The sequence below is a fragment of the Dama dama genome, chromosome 6 (assembly GCF_033118175.1).
Source record: "Dama dama isolate Ldn47 chromosome 6, ASM3311817v1, whole genome shotgun sequence".
NCBI lineage: Eukaryota > Metazoa > Chordata > Mammalia > Artiodactyla > Cervidae > Dama > Dama dama.
The window spans coordinates 32,004,287-32,022,632 of record NC_083686.1 but is presented as its reverse complement, the minus strand read 5'-3'; the positions used below and the strand labels follow the sequence as shown (position 1 = coordinate 32,022,632).

General features: G+C 35.7%; 1 protein-coding gene across 5 annotated transcripts in view; it reads left to right on the top strand.

Moving 5' to 3' along the window:
* YTHDC1 (YTH N6-methyladenosine RNA binding protein C1) overlaps nt 1–17,550 on the top strand; it is a 39,269-nt gene extending 21,719 nt beyond the window's left edge. For 3 of the 5 annotated variants that reach the window (XM_061145858.1, XM_061145856.1, XM_061145854.1), the window contains 8 exons: nt 7,516–7,600; nt 8,769–8,935; nt 11,464–11,546; nt 12,706–12,742; nt 12,815–12,878; nt 12,984–13,046; nt 14,585–14,719; nt 16,552–17,550. In XM_061145858.1, the coding sequence (XP_061001841.1) occupies nt 7,516–7,600; nt 8,769–8,935; nt 11,464–11,546; nt 12,706–12,742; nt 12,815–12,878; nt 12,984–13,046; nt 14,585–14,719; nt 16,552–16,776 (859 nt within the window). In that variant the 3' untranslated portion in view covers nt 16,777–17,550. The remainder of the gene's footprint in view (nt 1–7,515; nt 7,601–8,768; nt 8,936–11,463; nt 11,547–12,705; nt 12,743–12,814; nt 12,879–12,983; nt 13,047–14,584; nt 14,720–16,551) is intronic. The other 2 variants (XM_061145857.1, XM_061145855.1) reach the window with 1 other exon arrangement.
* The last annotated feature ends 796 nt before the right edge of the window (nt 17,551–18,346 follow it).

Here is an 18,346-nt window from a genome sequence, read left to right as displayed (position 1 = left end):
ATAGCAGAAATTTATGAATCAGACAATTGCTTGAAATGTTATTTAACATTTATATTTAGTGGTTTAACTTGGCATTTTATTACTGTAAAGTGGGAAAATAGTCACTCTTTGGCTTGGCTAAGTAACATTTTGGGGGTGACTAGTTGTGAACAGGTAGTGTTTTTTAAGGAAGTTAGCAAAGTCATGTTAGTTAGCATTGTGATCCTTGAAACTGAAGTAATTAAGATTTAAATGTTTGTTATAAAAATAGACTTATTTTGAACTCAGAGTTATTTACTACTTTTTTGACTTTACTGAATGGTTGTACATTGTTTTTAAAAGAATGATTAAAGCAGTCAGTTTAGATAATGCAAAAAATCTTAACACTTCAGGAAATGGACAGTTTGTTGTCTGGAACTGCCAGCTGGGGTGAAGGCAGAAAGGTTTTATAGGATAAATAATAATGAACAAGAAAGATACTAATAAATTATTTGATTGGGTGGGGTAACATTGTTAACCTTGCTTGGGATGAGGAAGCCCAGAGCTTTAGTGGGTGTTTGGGGATTGGCCAACAGGACATACTGCATTTCTGGTCATGTGGAGCACTTACAGGGACATGAAAGGCACCTAACTTTCAGTTTGCTGGTTGGCACCTTGGGCAGGAATAACTCCATCTTGGGGCCTAAAAAGGTATTTCAACAGTCTGAAAAGCAAGTTGTTTAAGTGAACTTGGCATGCACAGATCTTCTGCTTGTAAAGTTAATTTTAGTTAAATAAGAATTACCTGAAAGGGACCATATGGATTTTTTAGTTTTATAAGTTGACTTAGGTGGATTTTGAGGGAGATAGAGGAATTGGATAAGAAGGAAAAATGCTATTTGTTTTCAGGAAGGCAAACTAACACACAGAAGAACTAATACAGAGAAGAACCATGAAATCAGAAACCTTGGGGGTAGGAGGTGGGGTATATTGGGTGATACAGGGAACCACCTTTTTAATGAAGCAGAGTCAGTAAAGAGAACAAAAGGCAAAGATTATTATTAATGTGGGTCAGCCTAAGGAGTTATTTACTTTGGGACAGTGAAGAACTATGAAAATGCATGGGCAGTGATACAGCAGACTATGTTGATATTTAATAGAATAGCAAAATGTTAGATGCATATAAATATATCACCATTACTCATCCCATCATTTCTTTCTATAGGGAAAAATGAGAAACAATCTAAATTCTCCTGTATAGGAAATTGGTTAAGTAAATTATGGTTTGTAATGTAATACGTGTAACATGGAAAGATGTAACAGATGAAAGGATACATAATTACATTGAAATGCATTGTTAGCATGTTGAGACTATAGATAATATTCCTATACTCCATTGTACCCAGGGTTTTAAAATGTAGTAATTTATTTCTAAAATTAATCATAATCAAAATCACAAAGTTTAGAAATCTGGTGGTAGTTTATAGGGAAGACAAGTCTTAGAGATAAGACATTTTTACTTATAATTTTTTTGATAGATAAAGGCCAGAGGAATGGTTTGCTAAGTGTGGTTTTATGACTAGAGACATTGTTGATGTAACTGAAAGATACTTGGAGATGATGCTTTCTTAGGAATAGAAGAAAAGTAATTACCCAGTTTTAGATTGGTGGTAGCAAATTTTGTTTTGGATATTACTTATTTAACTTTTATTTTCAAATTAGTGATTAAGAAATTTCTCTTTTAGAAGATTAATTTATTCACAGATTATTATCTCATTTTCTTCTTCATTGACTTACTAGCAGTTTTACTATCTTATTCATATTAGCAACAGAAGAGGTACAAATTCAAATAGTCCATCCTTCTAGCAGTTTGTGCAAAATTTTGGGTAGTAATTCTTATTTTTAAGTAAGTTTTAAGGATTACCTGAAAAGAATATTTTTAAATTAAAAAACAGCTTTAAAAAGAAAAAGTCACAAGTATGTTCAAGAGTAATTTTATAGTACTTAAAAGTTCTGAGGAGGCACATGACATTATTACACTGATATTTCCTTGGGTAAGTCATTTGAACTGTTTTCCACATAAAATGAGAATTACTTTTAACTGTTAGTATTAAAAGGATTCAGTCCAGTTCAGTCAGTCAGCTGTGTCCAACTCTTTGCAACCCCATGAACCGCAGCACGCCAGGCCTCCCTGTTCATCACCAACTCCCGGAGCCTACCCAAACTCATATCCATTGAGTCGGTGATGACATCCAACCATCTCATCCTGTGTCGTCCCCTTCTCCTCCCACCCTCAATTTTCCCCAGCATCAGGGTCTTTTCCATTGAGTTAGCTCTTCGCATCAGGTGGCCAAAGTATTGGAGTTTCAGCTTCAACATCAGTCCTTCCAATGAACACCCAGGACTGATCTCCTTTAGGATGGACTGGTTGGATCTCCTTGCAGTCCAGGGAACTCTCAAACCTCTTCTGCAACACCACAGTTCAAAAGCATCAATTCTTTGGCGCTCAACTTTCTTTATAGTCCAACTCTCACATCCATACATGACTACTGGAAAAACCATAGCCTTGACTAGATGGACCTTTGTTGACAAAGTAATCTCTCTGCTTTTTAATATGCTGTCTAGGTTGGTCGTAACTTTCCTTCCAAGGAGTAAGCGTCTTTTAATTTCATGGCTGCAGTCACCATCTGGAGTGATTTTGGAGCCCCCGAAAAATAGTCAGCCACTGTTTCCACTGTTTCCCCATCTATTTGCCATGAGGTGATGGGACCAGATGCCGTGATCTTAGTTTTCTGAATGTTGAACTTTAATCCAACTTTTTCACTCTCCTCTATCACTTTCATCAAGAGACTCTTTAGTTCTTCACTTTCTGCCATAAGGGTGGTGTCATCTGCATATCTGAGGTTATTGATATTTCTCTCGGCAATCTTGATTACAGCTTGTGCTTCTTCCAGCCCAGCATTTCTCATGATGTAGTCTGCTTATAAGTTAAATAAGCAGGGTGACAATATACAGCCTTGACATACTCCTTTTCCAACAACAACCAGTCTGTTGTTCCATGTCCAGTTCTAACTGTTGCCTCCTGACCTGCATACAGGTTTCTCAAGAGGCAGGTCAGGTGGTCTGGTATTCCCATCTCTTTCAGAATTTTCCATAGTTTATTGTGATCCACACAGTCAAAGGCTTTGGCATAGTCAATAAAGGAGAAATAAATGTTTTTCTGGAACTGTCTTGCTTTTTCGATGATCCAGTTTAAAAGGATTAAACTTTAATAAATATAAATCAGATATGATAGTTACCAGAGTTATATTTAAGTGCCTTTTGGATTTAATAACTGGCTCTGAGTTTTTTTTTAGGTGTGGTCCTTGGATCACTTGCATTAGTAGTTTCTGATTATTACAATGTAGGATCCTGACATGCACCTCAAACCTGTATGCACACACTCATGCTCACTCACTCAGGTGTGTCCAACTCTTCGTAACCTTTTGGACTGTAATCCGCCAGACTCCTCTGTCCACACGATTTTTTTCAAGCAAGAATATTGGAGTGGGTTAACCATTTCCTCCAGGGGATCTTTCCAACTCAGGGATCAAACCTGAGTCTCCTGTATCTACTGTATCTTCTGATTTGCAGGTGGATTCTTTACCGCTGAGCCATTGCAGAAGCCCCGTAGGCACACTTGAGTTTTTAAGACTAGATGGTGCATGGTAGCAAATAAGGAAGGAGGCATGCATAAAAAGTCACTCATTTAAGTTGCCACTCTGAGTTAGATCAAAATAAGACTAAATTTATAAAATATCATTTGATCAGAATTAAATCTATATTTTAATCTCACCCCTATCACATCCATTTCAAATAACCTATTTCTCTTTGCTTTCATGGTTTCTTTGCTATTCCTGTTCGCATTAATGACCAACTATTTAGTACATACAGTCTTTGTACAGTCATGTTCTTTTGTTAAATATGCCCCATTTACTAAGTTCCTTAAAGTAGAGAATCACTGCCATGTTACCTAGAATACTCACAGTAGAGATAGTCATCTGTAGGCCTCTTCATTACATGTCTGCTCAAAAGCTAGCTTTCAGGATGCCTGCTCTATAATCGTGATAACCACAGATGTACAATTTCTCTTAGTTTTAACCTGAGCCCTGTTTTACCTAAGGCCTCATAGTTCCCTGTGATATTCAGGCTGAGATTAACTAATCTGTCAAAACAGTGGGCACACGTCTCTGGAATCTAGTTAGAACCAGTGCCATCAAAGAGCCACCAAAGAATTTTAACCACAAGTGACTCAACCAACTCAACATAATGCCTTTTTTTTGGGACCAAGGGTAATCCATGGCTAATGTTTAAACAACAGTGATAATTCTGTGCAGTAATAACTTAACAACCTTCCTGTGCTTTGGGTAGTTGAAAGTGAAAGTGTTAGTTGCTCTGTTGTGTCCAACTGTTTGTAACCCCATGTACTGTAGCCCTCCAAGCTCCTCTGTCCAAGGAACTCCAGGCAAGAATATTGGAGTAGGTTGCCATTCCCTTCTGCAGGGAATCTTCCTGACTCAGGGATAGAATCCAGCTGGGTCTCCTGCATTGCAGGTGGACTCAACCATCTGAGCCACCAGGGAAGGTTGTAGGTTATTCCTTTCTGTAACTTTTTAACTGGCAATTCAGAAGAAAAATATAAGAAACTATTAAAATACAGTTTTTAACTATAGATCTGTGTCTGGATATTCTAGGCTTTGGTATGGATTTAACCTAGCTTAATAATGATCTGTTTCCTCCCAGCCCTCCTTGAAGTGGCAGGGTGGGGTTGTGTATATAGATGTATATATGCACACACATATTTTTGTTTGTATACACTCTTGAACCACTCTTGATGTGTGAGGTAAGATGTCTTTTAGATGAAGATTCAGGCCTTTTAGTAGTACCTAGTGGGCATTTATTTCCACCACTCATTGCTCACTTCTCCCATACATTCACATCACCACCACAACATGTCATGCCACTTTGTAACTTTAATCTTTCTTTTTTTTTTTTATTTTTTTATTAGTTGGAGGCTAATTACTTCACAACATTTCAGTGGGTTTTGTCATACATTGATATGAATCAGCCATAGAGTTACACGCGTTCCCCATCCCGATCCCCCCTCCCACCTCCCTCTCCACGCGATTCCTCTGGGTCTTCCCAGTGCACCAGGCCCGAGCACTTGTCTCGTGCATCCCACCTGGGCCGGTGATCTGTTTCACCATAGATAGTATACATGCTGTTCTTTCGAAACATCCCACCCTCACCTTCTCCCACAGAGTCCAAAAGTCTGTTCTGTACTTCTGTGTCTCTTTTTCTGTTTTGCATATAGGGTTATCGTTACCATCTTTCTAAATTCCATATATGTGTTAGTATGCTGTAATGTTCTTTATCTTTCTGGCTTACTTCACTCTGTGTAATGGGCTCCAGTTTCATCCATCTCATTAGAACTGAATCAAATGAATTCTTTTTAACGGCTGAGTAATATTCCATGGTGTATATGTACCACAGCTTCCTTATCCATTCATCTGCTGATGGGCATCTAGGTTGCTTCCATGTCCTGGCTATTATAAACAGTGCTGCGATGAACATTGGGGTGCACGTGTCTCTTTCAGATCTGGTTTCCTCAGTGTGTATGCCCAGAAGTGGGATTGCTGGGTCATATGGCAGTTCTATTTCCAGTTTTTTAAGAAATCTCCACACTCTTTTCCATAGTGGCTGTACTAGTTTGCATTCCCACCAAGTAACTTTAATCTTTTCCAGTAGATCTTAAAAATATTTTCTGAGGTTTAAAAAAGTCCAAAATTTGAGTATTTAATATTCATCTTTAAGAAAATCCACATGAGGCTAGAAGTAAATGGTTGTATAGCTTGTCCACTGGACCAGGTCATTTGCTTGTAATTTTTCTTCTCCATTATGTCTTCGCTTAGGTCCTTTTCATTGCTTCAGAAGTGTCTCTGCTTTACCTTTCCACCTATGACTTTTCCCGAGTCACTTTTCTTTCAGGCTTATCCCTTATGCCACCTTTTCCAGGAAACATTTTTTATTTGTTTCTTTCGTGCTTGCCAAGATAAATATGACCATTCACATTAAAAGTGAAATTTCTATACTCTGTTTATGGTACTCATTCTTTTTACAAAATACTTGTATGTGCTTATTTATTGTTTGGTGAAAGCTGTTTAAAAAAGGTTAGGAATGAAAGTTTTTTATCTCACTCATCTTTATATGTCTTTTGAGCAGTTTCATTTGTATTGTAGATATAGTTCTTTAATTAAAGCATTTATTTAATTTGGCATTACTTTATGCACAAATAGATGAAACATTATTGAATGATGTTAATTTCTGATTTTTTTGGCAACAGGTATTTATTACGTGTCATGTTTATGTTCATTGTTGTGCTATAAAAATGGAGGGTATATAAAAATGAAGGGTATTTTTTTTTAACTTGGCAAGACTATTTTGCCCTGTGGCTCAGAAACTGGAGCCTATAATATAGACTGAAGTAAGTCAGAAAGAGAAACACCAATACAGTATATTAATGTGTATATATGTAATTTCGAAAGATGGTAATGACGACCCTATATGCAAGACAGCAAAAGATGCAGCAGTGTAAAGAACAGACTTTTGGTCTGTGTTGGAGAAGGGGAGGGCAGGATTATTTGAGAGAATAGCATTGAAACATGTATATTACCATATGTAAAATAGAAGACATGAAGAGGGTACTCAAAGCAAGTGCTCTCGGACCACCCGAAGGGGGTGGGGTGGGGTGGGGAGGGAGGTGGCAGGTGGGTTCAGGCTGGGAGGACATGTACATCTGTGGCTGATTCATGTTGATGTATGACAAAAACCACAATATTGTGAAGTAATTAGTCTCCAATTAATTAATTAAAAAATAAAGTATAGCATTGTAGTGTAAGAGGAGGGGTAGTGCATAATTAATACATGCAAATATGTAAATTTATAAGTATAAAATTTTGTATTACCAAGAGCTGTTCTATGTGTGGTAGAGAATACTGCTTTAGCAGAAGGGGAAGATACTTGAATCTGGGAAAGCAGTCTTGAACCAAGGATAGGGGACATGTATTCATGTGGTATTAACTGCCTGGTTAAAGTTCATCTCTTTATTGATCAGTTATTAAAAAATACAAGATTTTTAGTACATAGATGTAAGATGTAAACATTTGATGAGTTATTTCATTTGCAAGCTACCTAAAACAAGTTTGAAGAGAGTGGCGCTATCCTTACATTTATAAGATGAAGAAACTCAGGCTCAGAAAAGTTGAGGGAGACCGAACTGTCTTGGTGTCCTAGCTCATTTTTTTTAAGCATATCTAGCTTTTTTTTTTTCCTTTTTGAGAATACAGGAGAATGTGCTAAGTGTGTCTCTGAATGTGGCTTTGTTTCTGGGAAATAATCTCTATCAATCTTATTTAGTTGCATTCAAGTCATGATTAATAGGAATTCACTACTAAAGCATAGTATAAGATCTTTAAAGGATTCTGCAAAAGAATATAATTGATATCACTTTGTGTTTAGGCGTGAATTACCCTTTACTAAGTCAGCTCATCTCACCAATCCTTGGAATGAACATAAGCCAGTAAAGATTGGACGTGATGGACAGGTTTGTTGTTTTAATTGATTCTAAAAGCATATATTTAATCACTCTTCCAGAAATCTTTATTGAAAGATATTTTAAAACCATTTTTGAATGAATTTGTGGGAATGATTGGGGAAAATATTTGGAGTTTATGATTACTGTAACTATGACTGACTGATATGACCTCCATTAATGTAGAAAGGTAGATTTATATGGTACTTGATTTATACAATTGAAGGAAAAGTTTTTGAAGAGAACTGGCATGATTTTAAAAATCAGGTTTAGGTTTTTCATTGTATTATTGCTGTTTAACAGATTCTGATACATTTTAGAAGTGCCACTTAATATCTTTACTGAAGTTTTCTGAATAGAGGAAAACTTTATTAAAAGGAGATGAGTATGTGTATACGCAGGTTGTCGAGTCTGCAAATGAAATTGAAAATGTGCAGTGATTTAAAATAAACCTAGGCCTGTGACCCTTAGTTTTCTAAATGTAATTTTGAACGCAGTTTTTATTGCTCATAAGTGAAAATATTGGTAATTTAAAATAAAAATTATACCAAGCCCATAGATTAGTTTGCCCTTGTTTATATATTTCAGTGCATTTAGCAATTCATAACCTTGAAAATTGTTGACACACACTAAACATTTTTTCTCCATTGTATTAAGATGGATGACTTCGTCCTGGTACTTAATGTATTTTGCACAAAGAAATATTCCTTTGTTACAGAGGGTGACTGTCACAGATTCTGTGACAGAATCTTGGAGATTCTGTGCTATGCTTAGTCGCTCAGTTGTGTCCCACTGATTGCAACCCCATGGACTGTAGCCCACCAGGTTCCTCTCTCCATGGGAATTCGCCGGGCAAGAATACTGGAATTGCCATGCCCTCCTTCAGGGTATTTTCCCAACCCAGGGATCAAACCCGGGTCTCCTGCATTGCAAACGGATTCTTTACCATCTGAGCCACCAGGGAAACCATTTTTCCCCTTACATAAATACATGAAACACTTTTGAAAAAAGTTTTTTAAAGTCTTTCAAGGAAGTTGATTGGAATCTCATGGGATCATCAGCCTTGGGAAGGAAACCTCCAAGTCAGCCTGTTTTTGTTCTGTACATCAGGAAAATACAAAAAGTCTATCAAAAGTTTCTCCTTTTTTTCATTTTTTAAATTACTGCTTTCTTATTCTAGGAAATTGAACTTGAATGTGGAACCCAGCTTTGTCTTCTATTTCCCCCTGATGAAAGTATTGACTTGTATCAGGTCATTCATAAAATGCGTCACAAGAGAAGAATGCATTCTCAGCCCCGATCAAGAGGACGACCATCCCGTCGAGAACCAGTCCGGGATGTGGGAAGGTTAGAAACGTTCTTTGGACTGATAATAGGCACATATATCAGAATAACATGATGGAGGAATGTGATTCGTCAAAAGTTTGTCCTGCGGTAAAGAAGAAAGAGAAAATCCTCAAATCAAGCTGCATGGACTAGTTTGTGGCTTCATTGAGGATTTCAGATGGTCACCTTGGTCTCAGTCATTTTTCAAGAGGAAAATGGGGATCTTTCCTTATGCAGAAAAAATTATCTGCTAAAGAGCGATAACCAGTTTAGATTAGATAGTAATCTGATAATACAATGTATACCATTGAAATAAGGTAGGCCTTTGTTGCTAAGAACAGGCTAGAAAGGAGGAAGAGGAGGAAGTCTTTATTTGCAAAAATTGTTAATATTTTGTAAAAAGCCTTTTCTTTCAGGTGTGTCTCTGGATAAGCCTTATCAGATATGGGACTTTTATAAAGGATCACTATTATTTTTTCAGAAGATGACGCCTCATTTATTAGAGGATAAAATATTTTAAGTTATTTTGATATTCAAGAGGAGCATTGTTGGGACTATCTCAGATTTTATCATCGTGATGTGTTAACCCCATTCTCAATATTGTCTAACATGTACCCCGTGAATTCACACATCTTGCTGAGCTTCTGAAAACAGTAGGTTCTTTCCAAAGGGGATCAAGTGGCCCTGGGAGACCCGGCAACAAACCAAAAAGAAGGGCTGTTGCTGTGTCTGTTTACAGCTTTTCCAGATGCTGGCAGTACCTGTGGACTTAAAAGTGTTTTTTAGAGGATCGCCATGGTTGTTGATCACTACTTTATGAACTAAACAGCATTTTCCAGGAAAAGGGGTTTTAACTTGTTACAGAATTGGAGAAGTCTTTGCAAAGGACTGATTTAAGCCCTTCACCCAACACCTTCCCCTGAGTAGATTTGCATACAGCTAAATCTAAAATATTCTGCTAAAGACTGTTGGATGTGTGGTTGATGGGATGAAACCTTTGGTTAAGTTTCCTTTTGGTGGAAACATCCTGTGGTAGGTACAGATAATCCAACAAGAGTCCCCATTTCTTTGAGCTTAAGAAGGACACTGTCAAGTAGGTAGGAGGAAACCTGGCAGAGCCCCCTTACTTTTGGCCTAAAAGGACTGATCACCAAGATGTCTTTTGAAGTTTTAAGCTAAGAGATTTCCAGTGCAATACAGCACATACAAGTGAAGTTTTTACCTCAGATTTGCAATGGACTGTAAACTATACTTATTACACCACTCCTCCTCTCAAGCCTGCCAGGGCCTCCATATTTGTATGTGGCTTACAGCTTACAGTCAGTAGTTGGACTACTTTATGAACTGTTACTATCATGTTTTATACCGGTCGTAAATGCACTCCCCAAACTACAGGAAAGCGGTATGTTTATTTTTTAAACCAGTTTTTAATTTTCTTAGTCTTATTTATTGTAGATGCAACTGTTTTTATTATGTTGGGGGGCTTGGGTTTATTGCAGCTTTGTAGTTTGAGTGAACTTGTGTTGCAGAAGTTTATGAAAGCAGTAAACATTCAGAAATAACTGGAAAGCTAGTGACGCCCAGGTTATTACAGAGATGTTGACAGTAAGGTTAAAGAGATATATTTATTATTACCTTAAAAAACTTGAAATTTTGTTTTTTATTTTGTGTAGCTCTTTATTAAATGCTAAGTAAAATGAAGTGTATTTCATGATGTATATACGTTAACCTTAATAGTTACATTAACCATTGAGATGAAAGATAGTGAAGAGCAGCCTGCTGCAGATAGTAAAATTTCACCTTCTAAAGAATACATTTTGAATTTGTATTATGAAACTCTGTTAAAACTGCCCCATTATTCGCCAGTTTATTTTAAGGCATTGTTTCTGGGAAAAAATTCCCACAATTTGTAAATGTTATTAATTTTAGAAATTAGTTTTTCAAAGTATTTAAACATTTTAAAAACTTTCCTGTAAAACAACTTTTAATAAGTATCAAATTTTCTGTATGATCATGTGAAAAGTATAATTTTGTACAAAGCAGAAGAAAAATATTTAAGAAATACATAATTTTCTTTAGATTTAACCTAAAATGACATTAATAAGTTTAAATATATAGATTTTAGGGTTACATGTTGTGTAATGATGAGAGGTTTTTTTCCCCTTTCTTTTACCTGAATGAAGACTTTATTCAGAAAAGTGCTTTAATTGTTAAACTGGATATTTATATTAGCTTTAAAAGGGTAGCTCATTTACTTTTGTTTAGATTACTAAAATGTTATTTACGTATTTTGAGCAGATTACTTTTAAGTGTCTGATCATAACACAAGGATTAGAGAATATGTTTCTAGCAATACATCTAAGGATTGGTGTATGATAATTTGAGGAATTAAAATTTAGAGATTTTAAGATGTTTGTCCACCAAAGACGAGGCTGTTATTTTAAAGGAAATAATGAGCTTTTCTTTGTACGTATTTCTGTCAGAAACTCTTGCTTTGCTGTTCTCCTAGCAGTTTTTGGTTTAATTTCTAATGTGTCTAATTTATGTAGGCGTCGACCAGAAGATTATGATATTCATAACAGCAGAAAGAAACCAAGGATTGACTATGCCCCTGAGTTTCATCAGAGACCAGGTTAATATTTTATAATCCTGCAGATATTTGACTTGAAATTATTAAAAACAACAGCAGCACAGAATCTTCTGTCATGACCCTATAGTTTTAAAAGTGAGAAAACTTTAGGATGCAGCTATTAATTACCTGAAATTGCAAGAAATGGAAAACTGCACTTGTGTTTTAAGATTAAATGTAGTTAGGGAAAGCAATGATCTTACACTATTACTAGGATTTTTATTCTCTTTGATACTTAGTATTTCCTGTGGTAGAAAGCTTTAATTGGAAACTGAAATTATGCTATATTTTTCTAAATAACAACATGTTTGACTTTCATATTTTTAGAGAGGAATGGGAAATGCTTGGTTTGTAATCTAAAAACAGCTTTTCAGTTAACCTTTCCCTTACTGGAGTTGAAAAAGGCACACTGTAGTCAAGAGAAGGTATTTATTTAAAAGTCAGTAATACACTTACAAAAATAAGACCATTTGGAAGTTGGTGTTAGTGAGCATTACAGCATTGTTACATGACAGATGGCTTGATAAGCCTCATTCTTCTCCAAACTGAGATATTCTGAAGAAGTAAAATTTTTCCCTAGTAACTTGGCCACTTAGACTTTTTCACATTTTAATTTACTAAGTCCTTATGAGAAGAAGAGGGGAGAATATTTCTCTGATTACCATGGTTCTTTCATTTAAAATGTATATATTTTACTTTTTACAACCTTTGTTAATTTTGTTTTTCTCCCCTTAAGTTTGCATTTTTTAAAGCTTTGGTTGACTTAGCAAGGCTTATGTATACTCAAGGTGGAAGGTAAACATTTGTTTTAAGGAAGACCTATTACAGTGTCCTCAAGATAATTCCTCTGTCCTTACCTTCTTATGGTGCAGCATGAAGAAATTTCTGTCTAGCAAGAATTGGGGTGTGGATTTAGAAGATCCATATGCAAACCTCTAACAGTTTATAATTCTGTGATATCAGTAAGTTATTTAGTTACTTTCTAATTATCATGTAATCTGAGAAGAAAATCTGAAAATGGAACAGTATGATAATAGCATCATTTAATAGCATCACTATTATATCATGGGAAGAATTGAAATGAGTGGTAAGGAAGGTTTAATTATGATGCCATAATAAAAAATATAAGTTTGATATACTAAAATGCTTGATGTTTGAACAGGGTATTTAAAGGATCCACGATACCAGGAAGTAGATAGGTAAGTTGGGTTCATTTTTGTTCAGTTTTGAATTACATTCTTGGAACTAGTTTATGAACCACCTGAATTTAGTTTCACAAATCTTATTCCCAACAGACGGTTTTCAGGAGTTCGCCGAGATGTATTTTTAAATGGGGTAAGCATTTAATTTTTTTTTATTTAATGCACATAAAATCAGTATCTGATTTATTTTGTAAGTTCTGGGTTTTTTATTTATTGACATTATCATCTTTCATTTTAGTCCTACAATGATTATGTGAGGGAATTTCATAACATGGGACCACCACCACCTTGGCAAGGAATGGTTTGTATTAATTCTGTTTTTGCAAGTTATATAACTTCATTGGCAGTTCCATACGTTTTGAATGCTTACTTAGAGTATGATTGTTATAGTTACCCATTAAGAGACTTAAAATACATGTCTTTGGTGATAAGTAAAATTGCATGCTGTTTTTAAAGTAAAGGCTTATGAATGGTTGGATTTGTATCGTGGAGGCTTAGTTGATAAATGTTATGATTTATTATTGTGGTGGCTAGTAGTGTAAACTTCAGGGTTCAAATACCTTCCCTTCTCAACTCTGACTTTAGATAAGTTTCATAATACATTTTTGTCTTAGTTTTCCTTATCTGTGAAATTCGGGCATCCATTCATTCTTTGACTCATCAGACTATTTAGCACCTGCTCTTTGCACGGCACTGTTTGCTCTGGGTGCACATTGGTGAATAAATCGGACCGTATGCCTGTGCTTGTATAGTTTAAAATGCAGTGGAATAGTGTCAGCCTTGTAGGACTGTCAAGAAGCTAAGTTTGCAAAATACATGTTAAATTCAGCATAGTGCCTGACCCTGATATTCAGTAAATTCTCTATATTAAATAAGGTTAACTAAAGCTTATTCCTAAACTTTAATTTTTTTCTTTCTCTAAGAAAACTGGATGTTCTTCTTAGAGTATATTTTAAGGTATTAAAGATAGCTGAAGCATTAATTCCTAATAAAACAACTTGGAAGTTTAATTTGTTCTGATTGTTTCTTACCTTTTTATCTTAAAATGCTGCCTGTAATGTGGCCTTTTCATCTGACTTTTGTTTCACTTAAGGTACTGTATATAGACAGATGAATTCTTTCTTTCCTCTAGAGTATGAAATTTAAAAAATATTTAATAGTAATATCTTGGCCCTAACTAGAGGGAGAACTACCTTGATTTTCCATCATTCATTTTATAATTGCATTTAAAGTCATTAGCTCTTTAAATACATTTGTGCATAGTATTAAGATGACTGATTCTAGAGTCAGAATGTCTGATGTTGTGTCTAACTTCTACCCCCTTTAGTAGCAGTGTGAATTTGAGCAAGTGACCTAACTATTTGGTGCTTCAATTTCCCTTTTTATAAACTAGGATTACATAATAATACTATTACCTATAATTCTATTAGTACCTATCTTAGGGTTGCTGTGGGGATAATAATACTATTACCTGTAATTCTATTACTATCTGTAGGGTTGCTGTGGGGATTAAATGAGACTTGTGCTTAGGACTGTGCCTGGACAATAGTAATCACTGTATAGGATAGGCTTTTGATTTCTAGTGGTATTTATATGGTATGTAAGTATAAACGTTAAATGTTAGATGATGGAGTTTAAGTATTCAGGAGTTGATTACACACATTTTCTTTCAACAAGCAAATAAAGAGGGTGTCTTAAAGAATGTTAATGTCATCAAAGTAAACAGCTTCAACAGAGTAGATTCTTTCTTTGGGATGGGTGGTTTGCATAGGGGAATTCTAAGAATGATTTGTTACAGGATGTTTTTTAGATGCTTATGGAAATGGTCCTCTTTTTTAGACTCCTTATCCTGGAATGGAGCAGCCTCCACACCATCCGTACTATCAGCACCATGCCCCGCCTCCTCAAGCGCACCCCCCTTACTCAGGACACCACCCAGTGCCGCACGAGGCGAGATACCGAGATAAGCGAGTAGTAAGTGCACGCGAAGGCAGAAGCGCGAGGGCGCTGCTTACAATTCTGTAGATAATTTAAATGTGGGGGACACCGACTTACTGGAAAAGACCCTGATATTGGGAAGAATTGGAGAGCAAGAGAAAAAGGGCGACAGAGCATGAGATAGTTGGAAGGCATCCCAACTCAATGGACATGAGTTTGAGCAAGCTCCTGGAGATAGTGAAGGACAGGGAAGCCTGGTATGCTGCAGTCTATGGGGTCAAAAAGAGTCTGACATGACTTACTGACTGAACAACAGCCAGATTATGTTGATTAACAGATAATGGTTTCATATTGCTACTGCAGATTGTTTAGGCTAATCCCTTTGGTTATTTAAGTGGATTATTTTTGAGTTAATATTTCTGGGTCTTCAATATAATAGTTGGGCTGAGTTTGTTTATTAAATGCTACACACATGATGACTCTGCTGGGCCACATAAACTTCTTTTTATCTTCCCACATGATGAAGAACATGCATGTCTGAGAACCAATCAGAGCAGTAGTTTCCTATCTTTTAGATACTTGCATCTGTCATTTATTTCCTTATCTCATTAAGTTATTAATCCTTCAAAATAAAGTCACACTAGGACCATTAATATTTAGTAACAATCTGAGAATTCTAACAGACTTCTGGAGAAGTAAATGGCAGCCCACTGCAGTATTCTAGCCTGGAAAAGCCTGTAGACAGAGGAGCCTGGCAGGCTGCATGCAGTTCATGGAGTCACAAAAGGAGTTGGACGTGACTTCACAACTGAACAGCATTAGACTTTTAGCAGTGTTTGTTCTTTTTTCCCACCACTCAAAGAAGTACACAGCCAATATATGATGAAATCTTAGTGGAATAGCTAGGTTGTGGTGTTTTTAAAAATGCCTTTTTTAAATGATCACATTATTTTCAAAAAAGGAAGTTTTTCTGAGACTCTTTTACCAAAATATTTTTGTCCTTTTTAACAGGTTGTGCTTCATGCACCATCATATAGTAGCTTTCTGGTTAATATATATGTATAATATATTTAGTATTTATTTAATCGTTTATTTTGAAAATATATGAAAGGTAGTGTGAAAATTTGAACTATAAGAGCTGACTTTTGAAGAAACAAAGTTCTGTAAGTAAAGATGAGTTGAGAACTGAAAGAGGAACTCTAGAGCAGGGGTCAAGCTTAGTAGTAGCCACGTGACAGCCTTGCACCTCACTTAGTTGCTTATCTTACCCTTCACTGTCCTCCTCAGCCTTATGTGTATTATTGGCTCTGTGTGAAGTAGACTTCACAATCTTAACTGCAGTGCATATTTTTAAAAAAATTCTGTCAAGTTCCATAAATTGTTAACAGTGATTTAGTTTGAAAGAAAATCAGGAATGGAAGAATTCCTAATTTCACCTTTAGAGGGCGGAGTTGGTTTGCTTTAGTTTGTAAACTCAAAGGAGGAAAAATTAAGTAGAATCCACCTGTTGCAGAAAAACATTTAGCATAGGTGGCTGCATGTATTGACGTTATTGATCATGTGGTTGAAGGTCATCATTAGGTGTTTATTTTGGCATAAGTCTTAGTAAAGAGATTGGGTAGAGAAATTAAATAGAAAACTGACTGTAAGAAATGATTTTTTTAATGAGATCTGAGTAAATCATCTGTTGTGTCTAATTAATGACATCAGAATCCTTTTTCTAAACAGTGTCAAAATTGCTTTCTGTGAATTAATGCATTAAGGTATTTCTTTAGATTCTTCTCTCTACCAGACAATAATTACCGTAAATGGACTTATAAATTCCGTTTGATTTTTGACATACCTTATCCATTTCTTACCTTTTCTAGCATGATTATGATATGAGGGTGGATGATTTCCTTCGTCGAACACAGGCTGTTGTCAGTGGCCGGAGAAGTAGACCCCGTGAAAGAGATCGGGAGCGAGAACGAGACCGCCCTAGAGATAACAGAAGAGACAGAGAGAGAGATAGAGGACGTGATAGAGAAAGAGAAAGAGAGCGATTATGTGATCGGGACAGAGACCGAGGGGAGAGAGGTAGATATAGGAGATAATGCGCTTTTGGAAGGAAGCACTGATTGTTTAAAGATACAGAATCTTGTATTTTTCTTTTTGTGTGTGTTTACAAGTAGTAAATTTATTTTCAACTGTCTACTTAAAGTTCATTGTGTAGAAGGATTTATTATGACCCTCTTTGTTCCAAGCATGCAGTATAATAAGAACTGGAAAAACTCAAATCCTCCAAAAATGCAAAGTTGACAATTTGAGTTGACACTTTTATTGGGACAGAATGGAACAGTCCAAGAATGTAGATACTGATTCAGTCTCTGTAAATCTTCATCTGCTTATAGGGTGTTCATCCTAGAGTTATTTTTTGTTCATTTTCTTTCTTTCGGATCTTGATTGATGACTGCCATGATATTTTGCTTTGATGTATTTCTAAATGTAGTTGCACACGGTTCAGTAAAAATAATGCTGCTATCAAGTATGCAAATATTGAAGTATGATGGTTTGACTCTATGGCAGTGTTGTAGCAGCCTCTTGGTTTCTTCCTTTCCCTCTTTTTTTAATCTTAAGTCACTTTTTATTTTTCTTCGTCTTCAATGATGAGAGCAATATTAAGAAGACATTGCTATCTAATTTTTAATCTTTTTAGATAGGAAAAATTCCTATGTTCAGTAGCATGGTTGATGCTATTGGTTTAGCCTTCTCCTCCAAACTGTATACATTGGCTTGGAATGTTCACAACTTGCGTGTGTGGCAGCGGAAGATAATTCCCATATTCTACATTGCTACTGTTTTGTATAAAATAAATTGGTAAAGATTGACACTTATCTCTTGTGTTTCATTCTTGTCTGAACGCAAGTTTGTTTTCTTGTGTATGATGTATGGGTTGGCTAAAAAGTTTGTTTGGGTGTTCCCATATGATATTATGGAAAGACCCAAATGAACTTTTTGACCAACCTATTAGTGGACATAAAAGAATGCTTTGTGCTTAGAATTGTGGGAACCCCATTTGTCTTTTTTGCATATTTTATCGAAAGTGATTTAACCTAAGTCAATTATATATGAATGCTTACTTTTGTTTCTAATGTAAGAACTAATGGTACACAGTGGAATTTCATTGATATTTTGGTTAAGATATTTATTCATTTGGTAGCATTTTTGGATCTACTTTGGTTACAGGATTATTTTGTTTTTTCAGGTTTTGTGTTCATCTTTGATAAGTTATCTATTTCCTATTTTACTTTTAAAATACACCTTTAAAATTAACCCTCATATAGTTACTTAAGTTGATCGTTAATCCCTCTCAGTAGTAACAAGCTGTATAAAATCTAGTCTGTAAGAGATTTTAAAATTTTTTTCATAAATCCACACGTTTTATTTATTTACTTTTCAGTAAGTTTAAATACTTGAAGGATGCAACATCACACAGATTCTGTGTCCAGTAGCAGGAAGGTTGCTTTGGAATTTGGCATGAACCATGCCACTGTTTCTATGAGCGTGAGTTATCTTTCTCCAGATTACTCTGGTTTTGTTAGGTTATCTGTCAGGAGGTACTGTGGTGTTCTCTGCTTTGTACACATAAGCACATCTCTTGCCTGGATAGAATTCATCCCAAGC